This window comes from Podarcis filfolensis (genome assembly GCF_964270895.1).
Source record: "Podarcis filfolensis genome assembly, chromosome: 13".
Classification (NCBI taxonomy): domain Eukaryota; kingdom Metazoa; phylum Chordata; class Lepidosauria; order Squamata; family Lacertidae; genus Podarcis; species Podarcis filfolensis.
Genome location: NC_139615.1, coordinates 22762310 through 22790046, shown reverse-complemented (window position 1 = coordinate 22790046; position 27737 = coordinate 22762310). Strand labels below are relative to the sequence as shown.

At 41.3% G+C, this 27737-nt stretch overlaps 1 protein-coding gene across 6 annotated transcripts in view; it reads right to left on the bottom strand.

The window, feature by feature from the left end:
- The window catches only part of LOC310747632 (butyrophilin subfamily 3 member A1-like), a 69435-nt gene that overhangs the window by 11256 nt on the left and 30442 nt on the right, over positions 1-27737 (bottom strand). For 5 of the 6 annotated variants that reach the window (XM_083582240.1, XM_083582239.1, XM_083582242.1 and 2 more), the window contains 3 exons: positions 27370-27425; positions 25599-25630; positions 24012-25115 (listed from right to left, as the gene is read on the bottom strand). In XM_083582240.1, coding sequence (XP_083438366.1) covers positions 25044-25115; positions 25599-25630; positions 27370-27425 — 160 coding nt within the window. In that variant the 3' untranslated portion in view covers positions 24012-25043. Of the gene's footprint in view, positions 1-697; positions 869-24011; positions 25116-25598; positions 25631-27369; positions 27426-27737 lie in introns of those variants that run through there. The other variant, XM_083582237.1, reaches the window with a different exon arrangement.

The following is a 27737-nucleotide window of genomic DNA, read 5'->3' as shown; positions in this document are numbered from 1 at the left end:
AAATAAAAAAATTGTCCAGTAGCACCTTAGAGACCAACTAAGTTTGTTCTGGATATAAGCTTTCATGTACGTGCATACTTCTTCAGATATCAGCATACTTCTTCAGATACGTATATCAATTTTTTTAAAAAAATCAATGGTTATGACACAGAACCATTCATTTCATTGGGCCTACTCAAAGTATAACTGAGCTGGATGGAAGAACACATGTAATCTTTCATGCAGTCTTTAGAAAAACATGATATGCCAAAAGAAATGAAACAGGATGGACTTAGGCTGATCTAAGCCCCACCCCTAGAGGCTAGACACATAAATCATGAATATTTTTAACAGGTTGCAAAAGCATCACTCTTTGATAAGCTGCCTAACAGCAATGCCTATTTTTAATGCACCATTAAACAGTGTCCCTAGAGAAGTGCTATCATCTCCATGCTATAGGCCAGATCCTTCAACATTGATTGCATAGGTTCAAAACAGCACCTATTTTCATTTAGATAAGTATATGAATGTGCTCCAGGAAAGTCTGAACATGCTCTGTGGCTATGATTAACTGTTGTGGTAGGAGAATAGAAACCAAATGGGTGGACTGTGCTGTAATATGGCATGACTGGCTAGCTGGAATTCTAAACAGGACTATTCCATCATGCAACATTTTCTTGCAGGTCCCTTCCTATACTGAGCCTTTATACAATCTTACCTGGCTGGACAATCAGATTCTGAGCATCACTGAGGGCAGATGTCGTCCTTTGGTTCATTGCATCAATCTGCTGGTAACCACAGGAATATTGGCCAGCATTCTTCAGTGACGCATAGACTATGTACTGAGCATTTTGAGATGTTGCTTTCTTGAATGAAACAGGAGCCCCCTCTTTACAAAAAAAAAATATGGTCACTGCGACCTCTGATGGAGCCATACATAGTACTGCGATAATTTCCCCTTCAGGAAACAATGTTGCATTCCAGTATAAATCAGGAGCAGGAAGTTCACCTAGAGAATGAATGAACAAACAAAATAAACAATTAACATAAATGAATGCAGAGAGTAAGTGAAAATGTAGTTGCAATGGAGGATGAGCATTTGAGTAATCATGTGGAATTAGATTGCTTTATCACCATTATTTTTGTCTTTCTGTATTGCTTTTTAGCACTTTTTAAATAATTGTTTATTGTATACTGCTTTTAATTATTTCTTTTTGGGGAAAGGGGCATGCAAGTGTTTTACTCTGTTTAATTTTTTTAAGCATTTTAATGCCACCTCATTTTTTATTTAGAAATTTGGGATTGTAAACTCTCAGTCTTCTAAAAGGTGTAGAAGATTAATAGTTAGGTAGGCAAAAAGATCTTATCAGGCAATCCTAGGTCAAGTTTCCAATAGGATGATATTTTTAAGGATAAAACAACTCTCTAGTTCCAGCCCACATGAGCTGCTTAAAGGAGGATGGGAGGCACTTTAGAGAGTGGTTTTGCTCTCTAAAGCCCCTCCTGGCCTCATTTAAAAAAAGCAGGCAGTGCAGGATGTGAGAGAAGGTCAGAATAGCTTTAGTAAGTGGTCAGAATGTGAGGGAAGGAAGGTTCACCCAAGCTTCAAGGGGAGGTTTGGGCAAGTTATGATGGAATAGGCAAGGGGGTAAGTGAGGTGTAAACGGAGGAGGGGTTAGCCAAGTGTTGCAGCTGGAGGGCTGGTGGGATTGGTGAGCTGAGAAAGTGTGGGTGGCAGCCTCTAGTACATCCCATATTTTCTAAAAGCTTGATGATGAAACAAAACAGCCCTGACCTTCTTTGATAATGAACATTTAGCATTAAACATTTGGTTTGAATACAGAAACAAACACACACACACACACATGAAATCTCTGAAATTCTGTACGCACTAGTGTACACAGTCTTGCACAGTCCCAAGCTCACCTGTTGTCACCCAAACACCAGTGATTTGCAAGAAGGGCACCTGCAATAACATCCATGCAGTATGCTTATAATATGTGTTAACAAGTAAACACAAGGGCAGAGCAATGATTTAATAATTCTCCTAACCTGCTATTTTCGCTTCAGCCTTTTTGGACTGTCTTAAGTGTTTTCTAGCAATCCCTGGTAGTTTCCAATTATGCAAACAATACACATACAGATGAGAGTAGATGTAAAGTCATATGATTGCCAAGTTTCCTATATGTCAGAGCACCTCCTCTTCTGGGTTCAAAAGGGTGCATGGGGTTTGAAAGAGATTAAACAAGCATGTGCGAATGCAGAGTTGTGGAGAAACCAATTAAATCGCCCTTTCCCATGTGTTTCATACTGTTCCTTCTACCAACACTTCTTTAATCTATACATTTACATTATGTTGTGTAACACAGTCATTCTTAAACTGAAATTATTGGTTTTCTTGCAGATAGTACTAGAACAAGAAGAATTTAGATGTTGAAGAGGAAGGCCTTATTTCAGTTTCTTTTTTTAAATGTATGTTGAAAACAGCTTGGCTTTTCTGCAGTCCTCAGGGGAAATCCGATCACACGATCTAAAGACATTAGGATGCAGACATTAGGATCTCTCCCTCAGTTGGTCTCACCATGCAATAAGTCCCTCCAGATCAAATGAAGATATGCTCATCACAGCTCAGCTAGTTAAACTGAGGACACTTTAAGTCCCCCAGAAGGCTGTTGCAGGGATGTGGCAAGGAGCAGGTGACTAGAACTGGAACCTAAGCTCACTCAAATCAGTCTTGAGTCCTAGCAACCTCACAAAGAACAGTATTTTTAAGGTTTGTTATTCCACTGCCTCACTTAGGCAGAGCAGCAGCCCTTCTGTTGAAAATGGACTAGATCTGGTGTATCTTAAACTCAGCTTAACTGGTGCCGGTATGCTTTATGCAATCTTCTTCTGCGTAAGACTTAGAATCTTTACTGGAAACTTCAAAGAACCTGTCCTCATACAGTTTGTCACATTCCCAAAACTACAGATCCGGACAAAATTGTTGAGTTTTTTCTTTTTTGGTGTGTGTGTGCGTGTGTGTGTGTGTGTGTGTCAAAGTTTTACGATCACCCACTCCCCGCCCTGCCGTCCACCACCGCCAGTCGCGTTGACCCCCCTCTCACACAGGCACATGCTCCCTCACATGCTCCAGAATTTTCCTGATAAAACATGTCAGTTTCACCATCTCATCTAAGTCCATTAATTTTAACAACCACTCCTCCATTCTTGGTGATGATAAGTCTTTCCATCTTTGACACACACACAAATGCACAATCCTAGAAAAGCTCTGATGGGTATTATGGAGTTTACTTTCCCCAGATGTTTCAAGAGTTTGACCATATCCAATAATTCCCTTCCCAGTTTCCCAAACTTACAGAGAACCCAGAAGAGATTCATCAGGGCAGAGCAGGAGATGGTTTGCCAATCCGATGTTTGTCCACTCTTCCCCACCTCTGACTCTCAGCTCCTTCTACGTCTCTCACAGACGAGATGGAAATCACCACAATTTTTGCAGCATGCATGCTTCTATCCCCTCCCCCAGGGCACACCCTCAGATGTGGCTGCAGCTACGACTCAAGGATGTAAAATTTTATACCTTTCCTTCTGGTGAACTATTCAGTGTATCCATGACCCTCAGGCACATTCACTTAGAGATAATATTTGATGGTCAGAAAGGCAGCTTTTCATCCGTTATCCTGTTTACCCCTGACCAGAAACCCCTCTGAAAATAAGTACATTAGTTCACATGATAGAGAGAAGATTCAGACAGAAGATTCAGAAGATTCCTTCTAAGGATATAAATAGGAAACATTTTTTCAGGATAAAATGAGTGGGGCTGCACCCCAGCAGCTAATGCCTAAGATCACCCCCATGTAGCATGGCCACCCCTATGGCCTATAAAGACTGCATTGAGAGACCTCATGGGCCAGGTGTATGCCACAGGGCCTTGATCCCTATTCTAGCAGTTTCTACTGTGAAACTGGGTAGAGCAAGTCCACTCACCCTTTTGGTGCGGCAGCACTGTGGGACAGCAGAGGCTCCACTAAAGCCTCAATGAGGGAATCATGGCATCAGTGCTCTATGGCTCTACAAATAAGCTTTTTAAACACCAGCAATGGCTAAAAGTATGAGCAAATTAGCAGAATTTTTAATGTCAAAATGGATTTTAAAAACATTTTTCTTGCTAGAATGCCCAGCACTATTGCCACTACTTTGCCCTCCATTGGAAGTGTATTGGCTTGTTATGCCAAGTATTATTCCTTCAGAAGACTGGATCAGAGGTTCTTCCAAAGAATCTAATACGGCTTATCTGTAATGGACTCCTGTATTCTGAAGGCTTGTCAAAACTACAATGTCATCTAAAGCAGCAGAAGTTCTATCCACATGTTGCTTCCGCATTCTGATCTGTACTGTAGGCCTGTATGATAAATCGAGTCCTCCGTTAAAGAGGGCAGGTATTGCGGTGAGACCTGGAAAACCGACACCCTGTGTTGTGGGTGGGTACGATTGGTCAGCCACAACACCCGATTGGTAGGTCCCTCAAAGCTGGGTGCAATCTGGTCAATAGGACGCAGTACAAACAGTTTGTGACCCAGAGCTTTCTCATTCGGCGCGTGCATTCAGAACACCTGCCCAACTCATCCTACTTTTAGGGCTTTGCGCTTGACCTTGTTTTGCCATCGTGTGTCGTGTGTCGTTGGGACAGAGGCATGGCAGGAATTTTCCCCACTTGGCTGATTGGTTGTTGCCATTTGGGTTTTGCCTGCCATGTAGCAAATCGTCACAACTTGTAAGGTTTTGGATAGGCTCTGGTTCAGGTGATAGGGATGGGAGAACGCTCTTGCCATCCCTATGTGAAGGGTATTCCGTTAAAGGAATCCAGGGACTCGATGGTTTGGTCAACCCCTGAGAGGGGGTTGTGCCCATGCCTGAGTCCAGGAGGGCATTTGGGTGGCGGAGGTAGCCTGTTCCCAGCTCTCCGCTTATCCAGGTGTTCACCCTTGGCTGACCTATGCTGGAACCCTGGGTCAGCGCTACTTGCATGGCAGGAGCTAGTCGAACCAGAGCCTATGCAACCATTCACTTTCTGTAATCAATAAAGTTGTGGCCTAAATTCTGCCAAAAACCAAACCAAAATTTGAGTCATGTGTGAATTTATTTAGGGGGGAGGTTTCTGGGTCTGAACACGCAACTGCCAATTATCACTACATTGAGATACCTTCCAATAACTCTCTGGAACAAAGTACAGTGAATTACAGAATAACGGAAGTACTGTGAATTACGGAATTATGGAACTCAATGAGTTTCGGGGGTGGTGGTAGGGATTGTCAGAATATGAGATCATCGCAGCTGCAGACAGCCAGCTTGTTGACATCACATGATGGGGCTGACTGTGGGAAACAGTGTTACAGTCAGTTCACAGGGCGATTCACCGGAATTTGCTCAGAGTGTAATATGAGACCTTCCTCTTGCGTATTTACAGGAAGTCTTGCTTACTTGCTTGCTGAAGTTTGAAGTGATTGGACATGTTTTCTGCAGTGCTGCAAAGTCAGAAATAAAAGGATGTAAATAGACGTTTCTGACTATCTCCTTTCCCTGCTAGGGAAGCAGGAGGAAGTGGGAGTGCTCTTCCCACGCTGGGAAGAGTCGCCTATCGAGACTTAGCCTGGAGCCTGCGGGGATTGCAGCCAGGGGGTCGCCGGTAAACAAGCCGGGAGCCTGGGAGAGTTGCCAGCTTCTCCCGAAAAAGGCTTGTTTTCCAACAAGGATTACCAGTGGATATCACTTGTTATTCTTGCAAAGGATTGTTGCATCTGAACCAGGAAGCTGCATCCTGATTCTTTTTCATACATAAGAAGAAGGGGGGGGGACCTTCAGGATACTAGTGTGTGCTTGTCTATGAGTATGTGTTTTACCCGCAATGAATTGAGCAGAACAGAAGATGAGAGGCAGCAGGGTGCCAAATTCTGGGCTCACACAGGGTGCTGCCAAAATGTGAAAGATCAAAGTCTGCCCATGGGTCCAAGGAAGGGCTTCTTCCGGAGCAGCCTGTGATTGCCTGCCTCCTTTATTTACAGCAGGTGGGCCTGTGCCTTCCCAAAACTTGGCATTTTAAATTTAACAATTCTAAAATAATAATAATAATAATAATAATAATAATAATAATAATAATAATTATATTATTATTATTATTATTATTATTATTATTCAAAATATAGTAATCAAATCAATAGTATTTACTATGAGTTTCCTTGTTGAAAAATATACAACATTTATGCAGTCACTAAAATTTAGTTTCCCTATTTATACATGCTTACAAGGAACAACAAGGCTTTGAATCATTTTTATGTTTTAAATTATATTTTATTAAGTTTCAACATTTTTAACATATACAGTCAAAACACAGTTTCATATTTTATTTTTGTCCCGTCCCCCCTGCATTTCCCATGAAGTTGTTGTTTCTCTCCTTCTGCTGCACCCTATCTCTACCTATCAAATCATAACCACAATATTATAATTTAATCTATTATATTTCTAATCTAATCTAACCATTTCAACTTTTGTCTCCCATTCTAATATCAATTTATACATTTTTGAAATCCGTTTTTCTTTTCCTTCAAGTAAAATCAGAACTTCATTCTATAAACGCCTTTTTAAATTATTCATTAATTTCATAATATTGAAACCAATCCATTACCCATTCTCAGATTTCTTCAAACTTTTTCAATTTGAATACATTTCCAGAAAAATACCATATGTCTCTATATCTGCCCCAATTCTCCATCATATTAAGTTTCTTTTGTGTACTAGTTTCTACAGCGGGAAGCCATAAAGGTGTTTCCCTTTCAAGTAGATCTTGGAATCTTGTCCACATTCCATATACTTTGAATCATTTCTACTTCTTAGATGCGGGAAAATGATGGAAATCATTGACGTCATTGTGTCTACTCTGTTTCTCTCATTTTTGACACCTGGATTTATACCACTATCCTGGCTAAATGAAAGGGCTTCACTAATTCTGAGCTATTCCAGGGCTAGCTGGTATGTTTTCCCATTCTATACACGCAATCACTCTTGCAAATTCCATGGAGGAATCCTTAGTGGAGAACTATCTAGCTCTGCAGTCTCAGATCCTGTGGAGAAGAAGGGATAAAGCTCCCCAACACCAAGTGTTTTATAGGTGTGCAATTTCCTTTTACTGCAGACATCATAAAAAGATAAGCTTCCAGCTGATTTATCTAGGAATATTCCTAATCTTTTAAGCTTTCCGTTCACTTCCAGGTGGGTCCATGGCTCTGTCCGAGCACAATAATCTTTCCCATCATCACATCCTATGACCCAGTAGCCATTCTCAGGAGACAGGGTGATCTCCCCCTTTCTAGAAGCGGTTGCAGAGGCAACTCCCAAGTCCCAGGTTTTGTTCTGACCAATCTCCACCTCCCAGTAATGTTTGCCTTCTGAAAATCCACATTCTGCTAGAATGAATGTGTGGGAGTCAAACCGCTTTTCCCAGTCAGAAACCTTAGAAACATTTCCTGTGTTCCAAACAATTTTGCCATCTTCAGACACTTTTAGCTTTGGGTGAGCTGTCCTGGGGTCCAAGATCACATCAGCTGCAAAAAATAGAAAGGCCTTGATTCAAAGGCACAGACTTAAATGAAGTGTATAAATTAATGTATAAATTAAGTAAGGCGGTCTGTGGGCATCTCTCTTTTAAGTCACCCGTCTGTGGACCACACTCTCAACTGTATGTCAGACAGCTGCATATTCCTGCATTGCAGGGAGTTGGACCAGCTGATCCTCAGGGTCCCTTGCAACTCTACAATTCTAGGATTTTATGATATGATGACTAATACAAATATCTATCCAGGTTTTTTGCATTGCATGATTCACCTTCACTCTACAACAATTCTTCTATATTCCTCAGCATATCTCCTTATGCTTTAACCATCTGCAACATCTCTACAACACTCTCTAAGCACATTCTGGTCACATTAATGATGGTCATCCTCACTGTTGCATGTGCTTACCTGTCAGTCCATTTCCACATTGATCTTCCCGTATGTCTATTGAAACACATTGTATAAAGTGTTTCTCCTCAAAATGTGCATTTTAAAATGTCTGTGCTTTTCTTAAGCCAAACAGTTTTAGATAAGTAAACTAGTCCAGTAGGTGTGGATCTGGACTACAACTCCCATCAGCCCCAAACAGATGACCAATAGCCAGGGATGATGGGATTTGAAGTCTAGCACCATCTGGCAGTACACAGGTTGAGCTACCCATTATAGGATGATTTGAAGAAGCCCAATATCCATTCTGCACATGATTTTGCATCCTCCTCACCTCTGTGGGAACTGGCCTCTAAGAATTCTGTGGAAAAAAGAATGAACATAAAGGTTTCATTGGCAAGAATGTGATGGGTACTTTTACCAGTCCTTTTTTTCTTAAAAAATGTTTGGGGTACTCTCATTTGGGGTACTCTCATTTTGAATGAAGAAAATCACCATTTTATAGTTTAAATCGGGGTAAATAAATACAGTAAATGGACAAAAGTACAAAGATTCACAAAATGTTTAGGAGTATGCGCAGTACCCCTGCGTCCCCCCAGAAAAAAAGCACTGACTTTTACTCATTCTACAACCTACAAAACAAGCACAATTTATGTTTTTGCTCAGTTAAAATATTTCTCCCCTACCCTTCCATGGATCCTAAGGCAGTATACAAAAGGGTGAATACACCTATTCACACATCACATCAACGCCATGGGTCAGATCCAGATTTTTTTTTTAAAAAAATGATATTTATTAAGAATTTAGCAGTTACAAAGAAAGAAGAATAACAATAAGACAATAAAAATTACAATACTTCAAAAATAAAAACACAAAAACACAAAAAAGAACAGTACAGCAAAATAGTGAAAAGGAAAAGAAAAAAAGGGGGGAAAACAAAAACATTTAAAAACAAAAACATTTAAAAAGCACGTCCAATATTTATATCCTTATCTTTCATTTACTTATTTCATCGACTTCCTCACACCTCCCTTTTTTGTATTCTAATTCAATTAGCTATTTCAGCAAATCCTTTCCATCTTTCTCAATATATTCTGTCATTTAATTATCTTAACTTATTTAGTATATTCTGTCATTTAATTATCTTAACTTATTTTAACCTTATCTTACCATAAAAAGCCCTAAAACTTAAAACTTATTTATACTTATCTCCTTATAGCATTTCTACTAAAGCCAAATAGTTTCATTCCAACATTTTTCTTACACTCATTAACTTTACAATTTTTCTTTAAATGAATTTTTTAAACTTTCTTCCAATCTTCATCCACTGTCTCTTCTTCCTGGTCTCGGGTTCTGTCAGTCCTTTCTGACAATTCCCTCTGGTCCATCAACCTGGTGATCTTCTATCCGAGGCTCTTAACTCTTTTCCATGTCCCTTCTGCAGATCTTCTTCATATTTGTCTGCTGATCTTGTTATTAATTTCATTCCTTTGTCACTAAGGAGCAGATCTCGGGAACACTCCAACCTTACAATGACTTTAGCCCTTCTCAACAGGTCAGCCCATTCTTCATAATCAGCACTTAAGTCCAAAAGTAATTTCAAAGCATGCTTCAGTGTCCCTCCAAAGTTAACGACCCCCACAACTCCGGTCTCTCCCTGGTCCAAAAGCAGGTCCCAAAGGTCAGAACATCCCTGCATAGATGGATCTATCCAGCTTCCCATCACCAATCCAGCCGGGACTCCATCTCTCCAGATATTACTCACTCCAGGTTCGGGCATCAGAAGCAACAGCTTATGTTCCTGCAAGGCCACAGCTCTCTCCATTTTTATTACTTGGGGTTCAACGACAACCTCCTCCTTTATCTTCTCCTCAGCTTGCCCTGTCGGTGCAAATTCCTGGATCAATTCCTGAGGGGTTTCTATATAGGTGTTCGCTGTTTGTCCAAAGTTGTCAGTTGCAATAATCATCAAATCCATCTTCGCATGAAGCTGCTCCAACAAAGCACTTGTCCTGCACAAGGCAGACACTATGGCTTCCTGTGTCGACATTCTTATCCAAGGTCAGTGTCAATTTCTCACGATCTTTTATCTCTACAGCTGTAGAGTTTCCCAGGTCCACTCCAACAGCAATTTCAAAAGCTCCCTCTAGGGGAAACAATTTCTATTTGTATCCGTCCTTTTAGAAACAGAACCGGCAACAAAATTACCTTCGTTTTTCAACTATTTTGTTCCTTTTAAGTGCAAAAGGAAACATTGGAATCCATATGTTTCTCTTACTTGTCTATCTGTCAACATACATTTATTCACGGTCAATGAACTTTCCCAAAACGTCTATCTTCTTGACAGCCCGTTCCCAGGTTCGAGACAATAGAAATTTTTCTTTCTTTACTCTCTCTCCTGCAGGCTTAGAAGTTATAAAATTTCCCCCCTCTTCTCCTGCTTCCAAGGAGGGTTTAGTAATTTTAACCGATGGAAATTTAGTCCTTTACAAGAAACTTTTCAGGCTTTAGCTTACAATGTCTTTGCTTCAAACTATTTACAAAAGCGGAAGGCGGACTTCCTGTTTAGACCTTCCCGCTTCGATGCCAAATTACGAATTTTAATAATCCAATTTTCCGTTCTACTCACGGGTACTTGTTTAGAGTTCAATCATCCACAGGAAAAAAAGTCAGCACTCTGCGGCAACAGCAATGCGGCTTCACTCCGTGAAAAGAGCAGTCGATTCGAAGCACTGTGCCACTCACCCCACGTCGCTCCGGATCCCCGAAACCGGGTTTCCCCGCGAGTAGGGGAGGCGCAAAAGGTGCCAGCCAAATCCCAGGTCCACAGGCTTCTCCCGCCTGTGGTTTTTAGTGGGTCTCCGCTTCGCCGTAGCGGTCAGACCCTGATTTGCACGGAGCGGATTCCTCCTGAGCAGAGGAAATCCACCATTGCCGGTGGCGCTAACCCGGAAGTCCTGGGGTCAGATCCAGATTTAACCATGCTTAGAACATACTGTTTGAAATCAGTTGGGTTTAACTTAGTTTCGACTCAATTACATCTTTTTGATTTCAATAGGTCTTTGCTATGTATGACCCAAGCCTTCTTCCACTGTGGTAAAATTGTGTGGTGGGTCAGGAAGTGCATGTGTAAGCCCCACGCCCCCACATCCTTATGTTCATGAGCTCCTATCTGATTCCAAGAAAATCAGTTTGTAATCTAGAATTAGTAACAAATATTTGTACCCTAAGGACCCTTCCACAGATGGAAGTCTTCTTGTGTCAAATGTCTAATTTATGTTTTAATTTTTGTATATTGTGTATTTTATTGTTGTAAGATGCTTTGATACCTCTATGGGATATACATTTTATAATAAATAGGATACTCTTTCCATCAGAGGAAGGGAACCTTTGGTTCAGGTTGAGTCACAATGGAAGGGTTTGCGGGGAGGAGGGTAAAGGGAGAAATGTTTTAGGTTTCATGTGTAAGCTCCACCCCCCACACCCTTATATACATGGGCTCCTTATTTAGTCATCCCTTTGAAGGTCTAAAGGGGGCTTTAATGCGCTTTCAGCTGAACATACATGTAAGCTTAGTGTGCAGCTGAGAACTCTGCCTTGTCAGTGTGGCGGATTCGGATGATGTTTAATTAAATGCTCAAAGAAGCTGTCTTTACACCATTTTCACCCCATGCACTAAGGTCTGGAAGATCCTGTATGTGGATGGATATTGTGGGTGGGTGGAGTTTGTTTGTCTTTCTTTCTTTCTTTCTTTCTTTCTTTCTTTCTTTCTTTCTTTCTTTCGTTGTTCAATAAACCACCATTTATCAAAGGACCACAATCAATACAATTATAACAATACATATTTCATTAAAAATATATATTCTAAAAGCCTAAGTTAGTGTCTACTCATCTGAGGCACAACTATAAAGCATTATATAATATATTTCTAAGATGAGGAAAATGCATCACTAACAGCTTTTTCAAAACTCTGCACAGATACGAAATGAAATTTAGCAACTGCTCAAATCCCCTTATGTCCATAACTGATGAAGATTTGAAAATGCAAAAGTAAGAAAGTGTATCTCCTCTTTGGAACACACCTTTTTGGGTTAATTCCTGGACTAAGTGCAAAGAAAACGGGGGAATGAAGTGGTTGTGGCATGTGTGGTATTTTTTATGATTCAGGAATATTTATTATCGCAACAAATATACAAAATGTTAGACTACTTGCCGTTTTCGATCTTCAAGATTTCTGCAAAGGAAAATTTGCATGGCTTACAAATGAAGAACCTCATTCAGATTAAAAAATAAAATAAAATAAAATCAGTTTATAATGTCTTCGCTTATCAAGTTATCTAGAATTAGTAACAAACACTTGTACTCAAAGGACCTCTTCCACTGACAGAAGTCTTCTTCTGTCAAATGTTTAATTTATGTTTTAAAATTTGCATATTGTACATTTTATTGTTGTAAGATGCTTTGATACCTCTATAGGATATGCATTTTATAATAAATAAATATAATACCCCTTCATCAGAGGAAGGGAACCTTTGGTTCAGGTTGAGTCAAAATGAAGGGGAGGAGGGTAAAGGGGAAAATATTTTAAGTGGGTGCATTGCTTGCATCAGTGGTTTTTTCTTAAGTCTTCGGTGTCCAAAGTGCCTCTTTTCTCTTTTCCAATTTATAGAGACAGAGAGCACAACTGGCTGCCATGTCAAGACCAAGTATGGCTGTTTGGCAATGACACAACATTCATTGCACAGATCAAAACCAAACTAGACACTTGATGCCCCTATCTTCATCAGAGAAATGTTGGAGGGTATGATATAGTTCTGGGCACGTACAAAGTTCTAGCAGACCCAAGGTGCTCAGTAAACATATATGGGATGGCAAAATGGAGGAAGTCACTTGGATTCTGCATGTTCAAGAACGGAAAGATTTTGCAAGACTTACCATTCTCTGCTACTAATTTATCTGCAAAAGAAGCGGGGGGAGAAAACAAAGAAAGAATTACTTTTCTTTTCCGATTTATAGAGACAGAGAGCACTACTAGCTGCCATTTCTCCTCAGCAAGTTATGACAATATCACTGTGTCAAATCCAAGTATGGCTGCTTGGCAATGACACAGCATTTGTTGTACAGAACCAAACTAAACTGGACACATAGTTCTGGGATATGCACAAAGTTCCAGCAGACCCAAGCTATTCCCCCCCCCACCTCCCACCACATAGGATGGCAAAATGGAGAAAGTCATTTAGCTTTGCATATTCAAACCTGAAAGATTTTGCAAGACTTTGCAATATTTTGCACTAAAAGCAATACAATGTGAGTACTGGGAGCCATTCAAAATCAAGGTGCCTGTGACACATCAGGATTGGAAAAACACTTTGGTGGAATTTACACACATATAAAAACCATATGCTATAGCTCTGGTGCAAGTTCAAAGTTCTAGCAGACCCAAGCTGCTCAGTAACCCTCCCACCCCACCCACATACATAGGAAAGCAAAATGGAGGAAGCCACTTGGATTCTGCAAGTTCAAAAAGTGAAAGATTTTGGAAGACTTACCAATCCTTGCCCTTAATGCATCTGTAAAGGGGGGTAGAAAAAAAGAAAGAATTGCATTTCTCTTCCGATTTATAGACACAGAGTACTGTAAGCTGCTATGTCAAGACCAAGTATTGCTGTTTGGCAATGACACAGCATTTGTTGCACAGATCAAAACCAAACTAGACACAGGGGGCCGCTAGGGGCGCATTGGAAGATGGCCGACAATACCATCTCTCCGGCTCACACATTTCTTTTCCAATTTATAGAGACACAGAACACTTCTAGCTGCTATGTCAAGACCAAGTATGGCTGTTTGGCAACGCACAGCATTTGTTGTACAGAACCAAACTAAACTGGACACGTGGTTCTGGGGCATGCACAAAGATCCAGCAGACCCAAGCTGTTGCCCCAACACACACACCTCCCACCACATAGGATGGCAAAATGGAGAAAGTCATTTAGCTTTGCATATTCAAACCTGAAAGATTTTGCAAGACTTTGCAATATTTTGCACTAAAAGCAATGCAATATGAGTACAGGGAGCCATTCAAAATCAAGGTGCCCGTGACACATCAGGATTGGAAATACACTTTGGTGGAATCTACTCACATATAAAAACTGTTCTGAAACTGCTTTTTTTTAAGCGTTTTTTAAAATACATTGAATTTTCCATAAGGCTCACCATTGCCATCTAACGTCACATTGTCTATTGCACTTAAAATGTTTGATTAGCAGCTGTATAGCTGAGTCCTTTATCTGAATTGGGAATTTATATTAAATGATTTTTTCTTCTTTTACTATTAAACATTGTTCATTATGAAAATTATAAATACTGTTTTATAAGAAACCAATGTCTCTGGGCTCCAGGTCTTGATGATATTTCATAAATATTTTAGATATTTTCATGCAAACCCCCACCACCACCTTAGCCTCTCATATATAACATGCAAAATTCCCCTGCAGAGAGGTACACCCTCAAAAGCCAGTACTCTGAGAAGGTCTAGCTATATTGAATTCAGTGTGCCTGGAGGCAGGAGCCCCACACACTCTGTAGCCATACTTTTAAAAATAAGAAAACAAGAAGATGAGGAGGAGGACTATGAAATACTGAAATATCCTGAAGCACAGCATTAGACTTCTGAAGAAGTACAATGAAGAGTTAGGAAAATAGAGGAGAAGAAACGAGTGACTAAGATATGAGGTCAAGTTACACAACTGAAAATCCGCATTTTTTCTTTATGAAAATTCATCAACATTTCAGTCCTTATTTCTCCTAATACACATGTCAGGGACTCAGGAGCAGGAGCACTGGGGAGAGAGGAAATGGAGAGCGAAGGGGAAGAATCCGAGGGCAGCGTAGGGGAGTATGACAGTGGCCCGAGAGATTCCATGAGCTTCTCCAGCGAATCAGAAGATTCCCAGAAGGGGGCGCCTATGGTCAGGGCAAGGGGGGTCCCAGGGGGGACGCACCAGAAACAAGGAGACAGAGGGGAACCCCAAAGGAGCAGTGGGGGATTGGGACCAGTTTCCCCACCAGAGCGTAGTGGGGGGGAAGAGTCACATGTGTCAGGGCCAGCGTCTCCTCCAGCGGGGAGAGAGAGTGAGTCAGGGCTGACCACGCCTCCAACGGAGGGGAGGTCAGTTGCAGCTAGCCCCCCCAGAGGGGGAAGCAGTGACAGCAGCAGCAGTGAAACGGTCAGGAGGAAAGTTACCGGCTGGGCGCGCGCGCCAAGTTCAAATGTACAGGCGCGGGGAACAGCAGGAGACCCGGATGGGGAACCAGCTCCTAAAGCCCGCCGGAGGGAGGGGGAAGGCTCAGGGGACTCAGCGTCAGAAGAGGCTAGAAAGGGCGAGACCCCAACGGCCAGGCGGAATCAGAGACGGAAGGAACTAAGGAAGAGGTGGAGTAAGGCTAGAATCTTAAATTGGTGTCAGGGGGGAGGAGACACAGACGGAGCATCAGCGGTCTAACAGTTGAGACGTAGAGCTGCGCGCTGCGGCTCTGGAAGTGAAACTGAACTTCAATAAAGACTTTTGTACTTAACCAAGAAGCAGCGTTGGTCCTTTGTGAGCTGGGACCTTGGGCAGCCCTGACAACACACATTTTTGAAGGCAATTTCCTTTAATATGATGCATTATTTTCATTAATATGTGCATTTTTGGGGTAGACTTTCCTCTAATGTATTTCTGGTTGAAAAAATGAATTACAAAATTCAATAAATTGGCATTTTGGTTTCCATCTTGATTTGCTAAGTCCAAAGCAGGTAGATCGACATTAAAATGTAAACCACATTGAATTTCCCAACTCTCTGTTGGGAAAGTGACTCTGATTGCCTGAAGCAGCTTTTAAACTATACTCATTTTAGCAGTTTAAGGAGCAATTACTGGCTGTAATAAATAGGTATTGATTTAACTGGTATGCATTTCTTCTCTGTATCCAAGAACACACCACTCATTTTTATAAACATAGGTACAAAAAAAGAAGGTTTCTGTAACAGTTCACATCTACAGTTAAATGACATTAAGAAAATGACAGATTTAAAATACTTACGTCTCCTTTTGCGCTTTACACAAAGAAGAAGGCAGATGGAAAGCACCAGAATTATTAGGAAGGGTCCTAGCCAACGGAAAGTGGTAGGATAAAGGGCACCTGAAACACACATTAAAATCTCAGTTACAGCCACATATTTCTCCTGAAGAAGATTTCAAGTTGCAAAACTAACCTAACCAGAGTCTGACTTTGCCACTCACCTTCATTGCCCCAAATTCTCCTGAACTTCCCATTTTGGGAGGGATTGAGCTGAAGTTGTGCCAGGGGGCGGGGGCTTCAGCTGTGACCTGCCTGCCTCTCTGCGGAATAGTGGATATGGGATAGAAGCCAGAAGACACTTCAGCCATTACCCCAGATGATAACTGATGAAATGCTGCTGAGCAGAACTACAGTGGTACTTCCTGTTCTGAACTTGATCCGTTCCGAAGGTCTGTTTTTAACCCAAAACTGTTCTTAACATGAGACGCGCTTTCGCCAGTGGCACCTCCCGCTGCTGCCACACCGCCAGAGTTTGATTTCCGCACACACCCCGCGGCAAAGTTCGCAACAAGGGGATCTACTTCCGGGTTAGCAGAGCTTGTAACCCAAAGCATTCGTAAGGAGGGTGGTACGTAATACAAGGTTCCACTGTACAGTCATAGATAATCTGGATAATCCGTTCAAACAAAGAGCCTGGTGTACTTCAGAGGCATCAAAATCAAATAAATTTCCCAAACTTCTCTCTTCCTGTAGTACTTGTACTGAAAACACAGTGAAAGCATTTAACCTCTTGGCACTTTTGCTTCACCCCTACTCACCAGAAATTAGGATTCTCGATTCACTCTCCATCTCTAGCAGTTCATTGATGATATTCCAAGAGACTTCATGGTCAACTCCTGATTCTGTTGTAATGGAACTGGAAACACTGAAGTTCCCTGCCTTGGTCTCTGTGTTTGTGGTGTCTGACTGTTTACTTCGGACTTTCCCTTCACTGTCCAGCCAGAAAGCCTTGGGCTTTGGATACCAACCGTTGGAGCTGCAGGTGAGGCCAATCCCCCAGCCTTTATAATCCACCAAGGCAACGGTGGGCTCGGTTCCTTTTGCTGCACAAGAAGAACACCACATATTAATTTTCCATTGTTCCAAGTATCATAGAACCTGTCTAGAAAACATGGATCAAAGATCTGAAGAATAGGACTATAACTGTACAGTTGTTGGAAGGAAGAAATAAAATATAAAATTGCAAGATCCACTGGTCACCATTTATTAATTACTGTCAACAGTTCTGTCTATTTTTTTAAAAAAATAGGCATTTTTGTACATTAATCTTCACGTAATGTACTTTGGCTTTGTTAAAACTTATTTTATGCTATATATACCAGGAATGGTATATATTATGCAAATCTGTATCCTCTTTTGCAAGTGGGTCAGAGGGTCGTATTCAAAACAGTGTTTTGTTTTGTTCTTCCTCGAAGCCAAGGTATTTTTGAAGTTTATTTTTCTATTATGATGTATTTTTGTTATTCTGATTATCTTGATTTGAACTTACTTTATTTATATGTTTATTGCATTTATTTCACACCACTTTTCAGTCAATGCCCTTGAGGTTGTTTACAATTTTAAAATAGTAGAACATAAATGTAGTGACAGAGACCTCTCAGGTTGACTGACAACTGATGGCATTTGCTCCTGGCCTCAGCTTCCTTGCCATCCCTCAGGGCAGATGGGACTTTAATAGCCCCAGAGAAGGTAAATGAGGGCTGTCCCAGTAGTTTTCTTAGGCCACCTATCAGGAGCTGATTTGCCATGCTCCCTAGCCTGGGCATCCCAGTTTCTGATTTTCCTCAAGGAAGACTGTAGCCCTAGGGACACTGGGGGAGGGGCTGCTTCAATGATTCTGCCAGGTCAATTGGATAGTTTTGTCAGAAATCAATGATATGGAATCTCTGGTCTGGGCTCACTTGCTTTTGTGGGTTAATATATTTAGTGATTTTTTGGTCATGATTTGATGTTTGTTTCTTTGAACACAAATTATGTGTGGAAATGGTAAACAAATAAAGTGGCAACGATACTGGTAAGTCTTTTTTCACTTTCCTGAAGAGTTGGAAGGAAGTTGAAATGAGGAGGAATTAAGGAACCTTTTATTGAAGGTGAAAGAGGAGAGCGCAAAATATGGTCTGAAGCTCAACATCAAAAAAACGAAGATCATGGCCACTGGTCCCATCACCTCCTGGCAAATAGAAGGGGAAGAAATGGAGGCAGTGAGAGATTTTACTTTCTTGGGCTGCATGATCACTGCAGTCACGAAATTAAAAGACGCCTGCTCCTTGGGAGAAAGGCGATGGCAAACCTAGACAGTGTATTAAAAACCAGAGACATCACCTTGCCAACAAAGGTCCGTATAGTTAAAGCCATGGTTTTCCCAGTAGTGATGTATGGAAGTGAGAGCTGAACCATAAAGAAGGCTGATTGCCGAAGAATTGATGCTTTTGAATTATGGTGCTGGAGGAGACTCTTGAGAGTCCCATGGACTGCAAGAAGATCAAACGTATCCATTCTTAAGGAAATCAGCCCTGAGTGCTCACTGGAAGGACAGATCGTGAAGCTGAGGCTCCAATACTTTGGCCACCTCATGAGAAGAGAAGACTCCCTGGAAAAGAAAGGTGTTGGGAAAGGTGGAGGGCACAAGAAGAAGGGGACGACAGAGGACGAGATGGTTGGATAGTGTTCTCGAAGCTACAAACATGAGTCTGACCAAACTGCGGGAGGCAGTGGAAGACAGGAGTGCCTGGCGTGCTCTGGTCCATGGGGTCACGAAGAGTCGGACACGACTAAACGACTAAACAACAACAACAACTTATAAAATATACATTCACTCCAGTGTCCCCTTTTGTCTTTCTTCTAATCCTTCTCCACAAATATGCATATTTGTAATTTATTATGATTTTAAATAAAACAAAGGAAATTATAGCTGTGTATTTCTAAACCACAGAGCCTAGAGCTTGCCGATCAGAAGGTTGGCAGTTCAAATCCCTGCGATGGGGTGCGCTCCTGTTGCTCAGTCCCTGCTCCTGCCAACCTAGCAGTTTGAAAGCACATCAAAGTGCAAGTAGATAAATAGGTACCCCTCCAGTGGGAAGTTAAATGGCGTTTTCTGTACACTGCTCTGGTTTTGCCAGAAGCGGCTTAGTCATTCTGGCCACATTACCCAGAAGCTGCACTCCGGCTCCCTTAGCCAGTACTGTAAAGCGAGATGAGAGCCGCAACCCCAGAGTCATCCGCGACTGGACCTAACAGGCAGGGGTCCCTTTACCTTTACCTTTACCTTTATTTCACCACACCAGCAGAATGTATGTGTCAACTAAAACTGTTTTCTGTAGGCACACTTATCTGAAAATGAGGCATGTATAGGATTTTACTTTGGTTTTTATATAATACGTTTTATGTTCTTACCCTATTTCAGTTTAGATCTGATAAAAGAAATGTATTGCAGATATAGATGATATAGATATAGATATACAGGTGAAACTCGGAAAATTAGAATATTGTGGAAAAGTTCATTTATTTCAGTAATTCAACTTAAAAGGTGAAACTAATATATGAGATAGACTCATGACATGCAAAGCGAGATATGTCAAGCCTTTATTTGTTATAATTGTGATGTTTATGGCGTACAGCTGATGAAAACCCCAAATTAACAATCTCAGAAAATTAGAATATTAAATGAAATCAGCAAAACAAGGACTGCAAATAGAGCAATATTGAACCTCTGAGAAGTAGAAGCATGCACATGTACTCATTACTTGATTTGGGCCCCTTTTGCATCAATTACTGCCTCAATGCGGCGTGGCATGGATGCTATCAGCCTGTGGCACTGCTGAGGTGTTATGGAAGACCAGGAAGCTTCAATAGCAGCCTTCAGCTCTTCTGCATTGCTCAGTCTCATGTCTCTCATCTTTCTCTTGGCAATGCCCCATAGATTCTCTATGGGGTTCAGGTCAGGTGGGTTTGTTGGCCAATCAAGCACAGTAATCCCATGGGCACTGAACCAGGTTTTGGTACTTTTGGCAGTGTGGGCAGGTGACAAAGTCCTGCTGGAAAATGAAATCAGCATCCCCATAAAGCTCATCTGTGGAAGGAAGCATGAAGTGCTCCAAAATCTCTTGGTAGATGGCTGCGTTGACCCTGGACTTAATTTAGCATAGTGGACCAACACCAGCTGATGACATGGCTCCCCAAATCAATACAGACTGTGGAAACTTCACATTGGACTTCAAGCATCTGGCATTGTGTGCCTCCCCATTCTTCCTCCAGACTCTGGGTCCTTGGTTTCCAAATGAGATACAAAAGCTGCTCTCATCAGAAAAGAGATTTGGGGAGCCATGTCATCAGCTGGTGTTGGTCCAAATCTGTTTTCTGATGTTATGGTCTTCCATAACACCTCAGCAGTGCCACAGGCTGATAGCATCCATGCCACGCCGCATTGAGGAAGTAATTGATGCAAAAGGGGCCCAAACCAAGTGCTGAGTACATGTGCATGTTTCTACTTCTCAGAGGTCCAATATTGCTCTATTTGCAGTCCTTGTTTTGCTGATTTCATTTAATATTCTAATTTTCTGAGATTGTTAATTTGGGGTTTTCATCAGCTGTATGCCATAAACATCACAATTATAACAAATAAGGGCTTGACATATCTCGCTTTGCATGTCATGAGTCTATCTCATATATTAGTTTCACCTTTTAAGTTGAATTACTGAAATAAATGAACTTTTCCACAATATTCTAATTTTCCGAATTTCACCTGTAGATATATTCAAAAGCTGTCTGTCTCTATTGCAAGTAGACAGATTATGTTTCCCACACACACACACACACATCTTGTCAGCATTTCAGATAATCAAATACACTGCTCCAATATTGTTAAACCACAATACTAAATTTAAAAAGTTGCAGGTAAATTGTGTTGTGCAGCACCATGTATGCATGTCACACAATTACTGCTCTTTCTGTCCTACACCACTCACTAATCCACTTTCCTCATGTAAATGCTGATACACAGCTTTTTGCAACACAACATACTGAGCTATAAGAAATAGTCCCATAATGGGAAACTGCATCCTCTAAAGTGAAAAACAGGTTTTGTAGAACTGGCTGGTTATACATATGTACTGAAATGAATGACTATGTGGGAGATCCATATTTAACTAAAGAGCTTGAAAAGCAGGACAAACCCTTCCAAGCTGAGAGATGGTCAATGACATCCCCAACTGAGAAGACCAGGAACATGGTGAGAAAAGGTCTGAGAAGTCCCATGGCAGAGCTAACTCTGTGTACCAAGGGATAAATATCACTTGCCAGTGTCAAATGGGAGTGGCAAAGAAGCAGCCATTTTATGTCCATTACAAATGAAAGAAGCAACCACCAGGCTTGTATGGCTAGGAAGGATCTCTGCAGAAAGGAGCATGTTGCCTTCATTCTGCTTTCTCACAAACACACACACACAAACACTAACACAAAAACACATTTATATTTGTAAACTTACATTTTGCATGGAAGCTCCTGAAATTTGCTATCACAAGTATATTTCAAATGTGGCTTGAAAGTTTCTATACAAAGGTAAACTAATCCTATAGATATCCTGAATGGAAGCAAGTGAAAAGCCTTGCCCCTTTCACCTGATCACCAATTCATCATTAAACAAACACATTCCAATAACTAAAAGAATGAAATGCAATTCTGGAAATATTTTTTCTTACCTTGTAGCAAACTGTGAGATTTGATCGTCAGTTCCTGTACCTTGCTCCCGCTTCAGGTGGATCTGTGTTACGTTAATTATTTACTTTGATTTTCCTGCTCTGCATCAAGATAAGTAACTGCCAACAATTTGCTCTACGGTTAATGGCCCTGTGACAGTCAGCACCTGCCTCCAACGGATAGAGGAGTGTCCCATGCAAACACTAAGCTCCACCGATACTTGTAGAGCTAATGCAGTGATGACAGGGCTTCATTTGAAAGGACAGTCCTGTATGAATGGCTCTCTACCCCAAGTCTGGTTTAAAGATAACCTTAAGAAGGGAGAACAGAGACCTTGAAGTACTGCAGCAACAATTAGCCTCAGGACAACAGCCCGAGCTGTCACACAAGTCTCCTGGTCAGAGAAATCGGTTCTATGATGAGCTGTGTTGAATTTCTATTTAAAATATAGCAATTATTTCTAAATTTGCATCCACATGTAATGTATAAAGCAGAACACGCAAACTGATGCCGTCTTTTCCTGATTTCTTTATGCTACTAACATTAAAGGAGGAGATTCAGCAGCGTATGCAGGCACACAGCTCATTCATTCTAAATCATGATAGACCAGGCAATCTGAATTTATGCAGTGAATGTGCAGCTTAGCCCTGTTTATTGCCTTGCTTGCTACAAATCTATTTCTACTCAGCTATGGTTTCTATCTTCTCAATAATTTGATGTGATTGGCATCCACATGGAAGAGTGCGCTTTCAATGGTGAGGTCAAACTGTTGGAAAGTTACAGCGCCTGCTGTGGCTGTGGAAACTGATACCAGAGACACATGTTTTCCTACATTTGTGCTGCTGTAGAGGCTCCATGGTGTTTATTCTCTCTGTGCTCCTCCTAGCGGTTATTCCTCTTCTGGTCACTGCTGTAGATGTACAACCTGTCTGACTCTAGGCACTAAGGTCATCTGCAAGGGATTCCCATGTGACCGGGTTAATGTTGGGAGCCTTCATGACACATCTACAGACATTTGATGTACACAACTACATTTACTCTTAGATCCTGAGATTGAGAAATGGCATCTGTCAAGAGCACACAATGTCAAGTTCTCAAGGCCTTTCTTCCTGGAGGTATGTCTCATTGTGCCACCACCAAAGGGTTCTTTAGAGCAGGTACAATGGACATGTGGACACAGTCCAAGGTGTACTAGCTGCTTACAAGGTAGAACAGCACCTGAGCCCTTGAACTGGTAAGCGGTGGCTTTGCAGGATGGCTCTGCTGCCCCCAATGAGATCCACTGATGGATACCTCTTACAGTAGTCTCCTGCTGGTGGAGAAGCCTATTGGCTCTCTCCACTGGTTAGAATTCAGGGTTCAACATCTTCTGAAGGGTATCAGGTTTGAGAAGGTTGATTTAAATCCACATGACGGATTTAACTGTGCCACTCTCTTATAGTTTACCAGTATATTTAAATCTCTGCTTCTAAACACACACTGTCTTTTGTTGTGGTGTAAGACTTTCCAGTAACTCCCCCTTTCACTGTCCAGCTTTCAGACACATGGTTCTCAAAGTTTCCTTCAGAACTTTTATTTTCTTCATCCTTGCTCAATGGTAACATGACATGCAGCGCACCCAGTAACTAACAAGGCTTTCCGCTAAACAGTAAAATCCAGATATGTTATGTGCTTATGTAAGATTTATTATGGGCAGCTGTAATATATATGTGACCTGTCGACTTGTTGGATATTGTTGGTGTGTGTGTGTATAAATATTACTAGAACCACTTTATAAGAGATTAAGAATGGACTCATTTCCTACTCTGCTTGTTAAAGTATTATCACTGTTGTTGTTTTGTATTTGAATTTCAAACTTTATGAGTCTACACATTTGAAAGTGAAACAGGGACACCCACATTTAAGGTAGTGGCTTCAGCGCACTTTGGGACCTCCCAGGTATGCAGAAGTGGGTATATTTTATATAAAACATGAAATGAGAACTGAGACTATTCATTGGCTTCCAGGACCATGAGGCTGTCAGTGGGGAAGCAGAAATCAGCCTCTTGAACCCCAAACACTATAAAGTATCCTTTAGGGAGAATTACAGTGGGATGACTACCAGAAACTGTTCACACATAAACAGCAGTAAAGCAGTTAGGCTGGGAGTGGGGAGTGGGGAGGGGCTGTTGCAGTCTATAACCCCTATCCCTGAACTGGCAGGTGGGTGTGGGCCCAAGTTTTGAGAATTAGGCCCTGAGTCACATGATCATGCTATACTGCATTTGGAATAAGTGCACACCTCTCCTTGCCCCATCATGTCCCTACCACCCCCTTTTTACACTTACACTGACTTATGTTTCACCAGTGGGGATTTATGCTCATATCTCCAGCTCAGCCAGCACAGGGAACCTAACCAGCATTGCCCTGGCTCAGCCCTGGGAAATTCTAACAACAACTTTATATGCCACCCATCTGACTGAGTTACCCCAGTCACTCTGGGTGGCTTCCAACAAATTAAAACACAATACGACATCAAACATTTAATACCTCCCTATATAGGGCTGCCTTCAAATGTCTTCTAAAAGTCAGATAGTTGTTTATTTCCTTCACATCTGATGAGAGGGTGTTGCACAGGGCAGGCGCAACTGCTGAGGGCTCTCTAAACTCTCTTATCCGGACAGATCCTGGGCTTTGACCGCACTGCTAATTTGGAATATAGGATAATCTCCAACATTCTCATGTGTGAAGGAGAGATTGGTTACTTCATCTTCCTATATAACAAACCAATAGGCAAAATACATTTGCCACGATTTCTATGCTTTCTATGATACCCATATTTATAGGCCTAGGATGTCAGCAAGCAGAATTCCCAGGTATATTTATTGTGTTGAACAGACAAGTGTACCATTATTAACACAACAGAATGAACATCACTTTCATAATTCCATCTACCTGTGGTTACATCATTTAACGTTTGACATTACCAATGAAACTGCAATCAGACACAACCAGGAGGATATGGTAGGATTTGAAGGTTAAGTGTGCATAACAGTGGGAAACCAAAAAAAGGTTCCTTGCATGGTTAGAGGCAGGAAAAGAGTAAATAAAATAAACAGAAAATCGGATGAAAATCTTCTCAGATCTTCTGGGGGCTGTAAAGCTTCCAAATTCCTCCAGTTCTAGCACTTTCAAACTTCTTCCATATTATCAGTTCCCGTAAATTGCCATGCATTGTGAGGATGCTGCATCGGCATGTGAAATCTTGGAGGTGTCTCAGGCAGGTTGAATGTCCAATGGAGTAATAGTTGCATAGGCTGTTGTTTCTATATTTCGGGATGGTGATGGCTTGGAAATTGAAAAACAAAAAAATAACAGTTACCTACTGATATTGGCTGTTTGGCAGAAGTAATTTGGGGCCAATTGTTGTTATGGCAAGAAAAAACTGCTAACCTACTCAAAGAATATCTGGAATATATTTGTAGTTTTACACAGTATTCCAGGGTCCTTGGTACATAGGGGTGAGGGGTGAGTGGGGCAAACTACAATAGCCTACTGGTAATACCAGGCCAATGCAGAGCTTGTCTGAGGACCAGGGAGGGAGTTTTGTTAGAATAAAGTTTTTGGCATGACAGTGTAAGTCCAGCAGTTCCCTGGAAGGGTCCCCCAGCTAGCTTAGCCCTCCGAGTCCTGGAGCAAGTGTAACAGACAGCCCCCTACCCCTGAACAGCCCTGGGTAATGCACTATATAAAATAGACAGACTCAGAATTGAATATGCTCTACTGCCCTAAGACAGATCACCCCAGATTTGGGTGGGACATTTTACTCACTGCTGTTTGGAGGAGTCCTGTAAGTTTGGCATCTGAAAACAAATTCAAAGTTAGTCTAGTCACGCAGTAAAATTTCAAGGATGTGTATAAGTATGTGTACTTATGTCTATGTGTACAACCGTAACATCTATCAACCTTTTTTTTAGGAATGGTTCATCCCCGATCATCAAGCTCCATCATTTGCTTCAAAGAGAACAATGCCCACACAGCCCCTCAAGGGCCATTGCCATCACTGACACCTCCTGCTAGTAATGAGCTTCTTCTCCAGGGGAAGGTGCCTGAGAATCAGTCAGCACTGACACAAACACACCTCACAGGCCCCATTCACTCACCAAAGTGCCAATTTGCTTTCCCAATTTGCTTTTCCAGAGCAGAAACACCTCTCGTTTGCTATGTCAAGACTTGTTTCTGCCCTACTATTCAAAAGGAAGAGGCAGGGTGTGTGTAGCTCCTTGGATCAATGTCTCAGCCCACACTTAGCCATACAATTCACCTGCTATACCTTTACTCTTGCTTTTCCTGGGTATCACACAGGTCTATGCATTAAAGGGTTTGACAGAAACAGAAAGTTTGAGTTCTTCATCCAACAGTGAGGGTCAGGACAGGCATTTCGGCAGGGTCTGATGAGAGTTATACTCCATCAGTGTCTGGATGGTTCTTCTTTTTTTAAAATAAGGGAAATCTTTAAAGCATAATCTTCTGAGCTTTGTGTATAAGTTTTTACATTAGTTGAACTTTTAAAGTTCACTTGTAATAACATGAATATGTCTTTTAAAATAGATAGGTAGGAGTATAAGATTTTGTGGACTTGTATAAATAAGTATAAAATAATGGAACCAGGAGGGGGAATTGGAAGGAAGTCAATTAAGATGTATTATTTTGATTGTTGTATCAACAACAACAAAAACAGTGTCTGGACAGTGGAGCTATCCTGAGAATGCATCTAACTAAGAGGTCAGGGAGGCAACAGAAACAGTTGTGTAATACAGGCCTGCAAAAATAGCTCTCTGGAAAAGTGTGTCGCAATCAAATTCAACCATTCTGGTAAGGTTACACTGAGAGAAGCCTTCCAAATCAGCTATGTGGGCATCCGTGCTTGTTGAATGAGTCACGTGGGTGAGGAACCACAGGGAGAGCATTCTCTCCCACAGCCCACAACTTTTGTAAATAAGCCCATTCTACCACATAATGTGTTACAATTTTTGTAGGCAGGCATGAACCAGAAGCTTCACTTAACTGCAGAAAAATCTAGTTTATCCTGGAGACACAAGGGTTTGCATCTGAGCTCATTGGAATGCAGCTGCATAACAAAATAAAACCATTGTACCTTTCATTAGGTTTGAAGAGTTAAAGGGTTTTTTAAAACTTAATTAATTTTGTGGTTTTCATGTTCCAGAACATAATATTTGTATCCTAAAACTAAATTCTGCCTTTCACACATAAACCTCCAAGGGATTGTATAGCAATACTAAAAAACACCAGAATTCAAAGTTCTTAATCCTTCATTTTAGATATTTCAAACACACATTACGGTCACAAGATTAAGTGAAGTGCATTTACTCTCTTCCTAGTTGTTCAGCAGAAACATGTATATACTCATTTTTAGAGCATTTTCCCACAGTCGCAAAGTCTGCAAGCTTAACTATTCAGACCAAAAAAGATAAAGCTGCTAAACATTCTGTAGATCCTCTGATTGTGTGCTAGACATGATTCATAATACAAGTGTGGTTTTCATGACCCTCAGTCCAAAGGGAGGAAGGAATTATCTTACATTGAACTTCTTCAGAGATCAGGTTTCTGCTGTTGTCCTTGACTGCAGTTCCTTCCCTAAGAAAAACAAGAGGCAAATGCATTTGTGATGCTGCATATTTACTGGTTCTGTAGGCAGAAAGCCTTTTCTGAGAAGGATGAGATCTGCATTCCTTCACACAACCATGAATGATACAAAATGCAGGAGATCCGAACTGTTAAACTTGGTTTAGTCACATGAGGCTTTAAATCTGATAAGAGCAGAAGCTTCAGTATGTATGTGTTTAGTCAACAGCAGAAGACTCTGGTTAGTTCATTCATGTATTTCCTTCCCCTGTACCACGTCTCTGATCTAAATCCCGCTGCGGTTTGTCCAATAGTGGCAGAGGG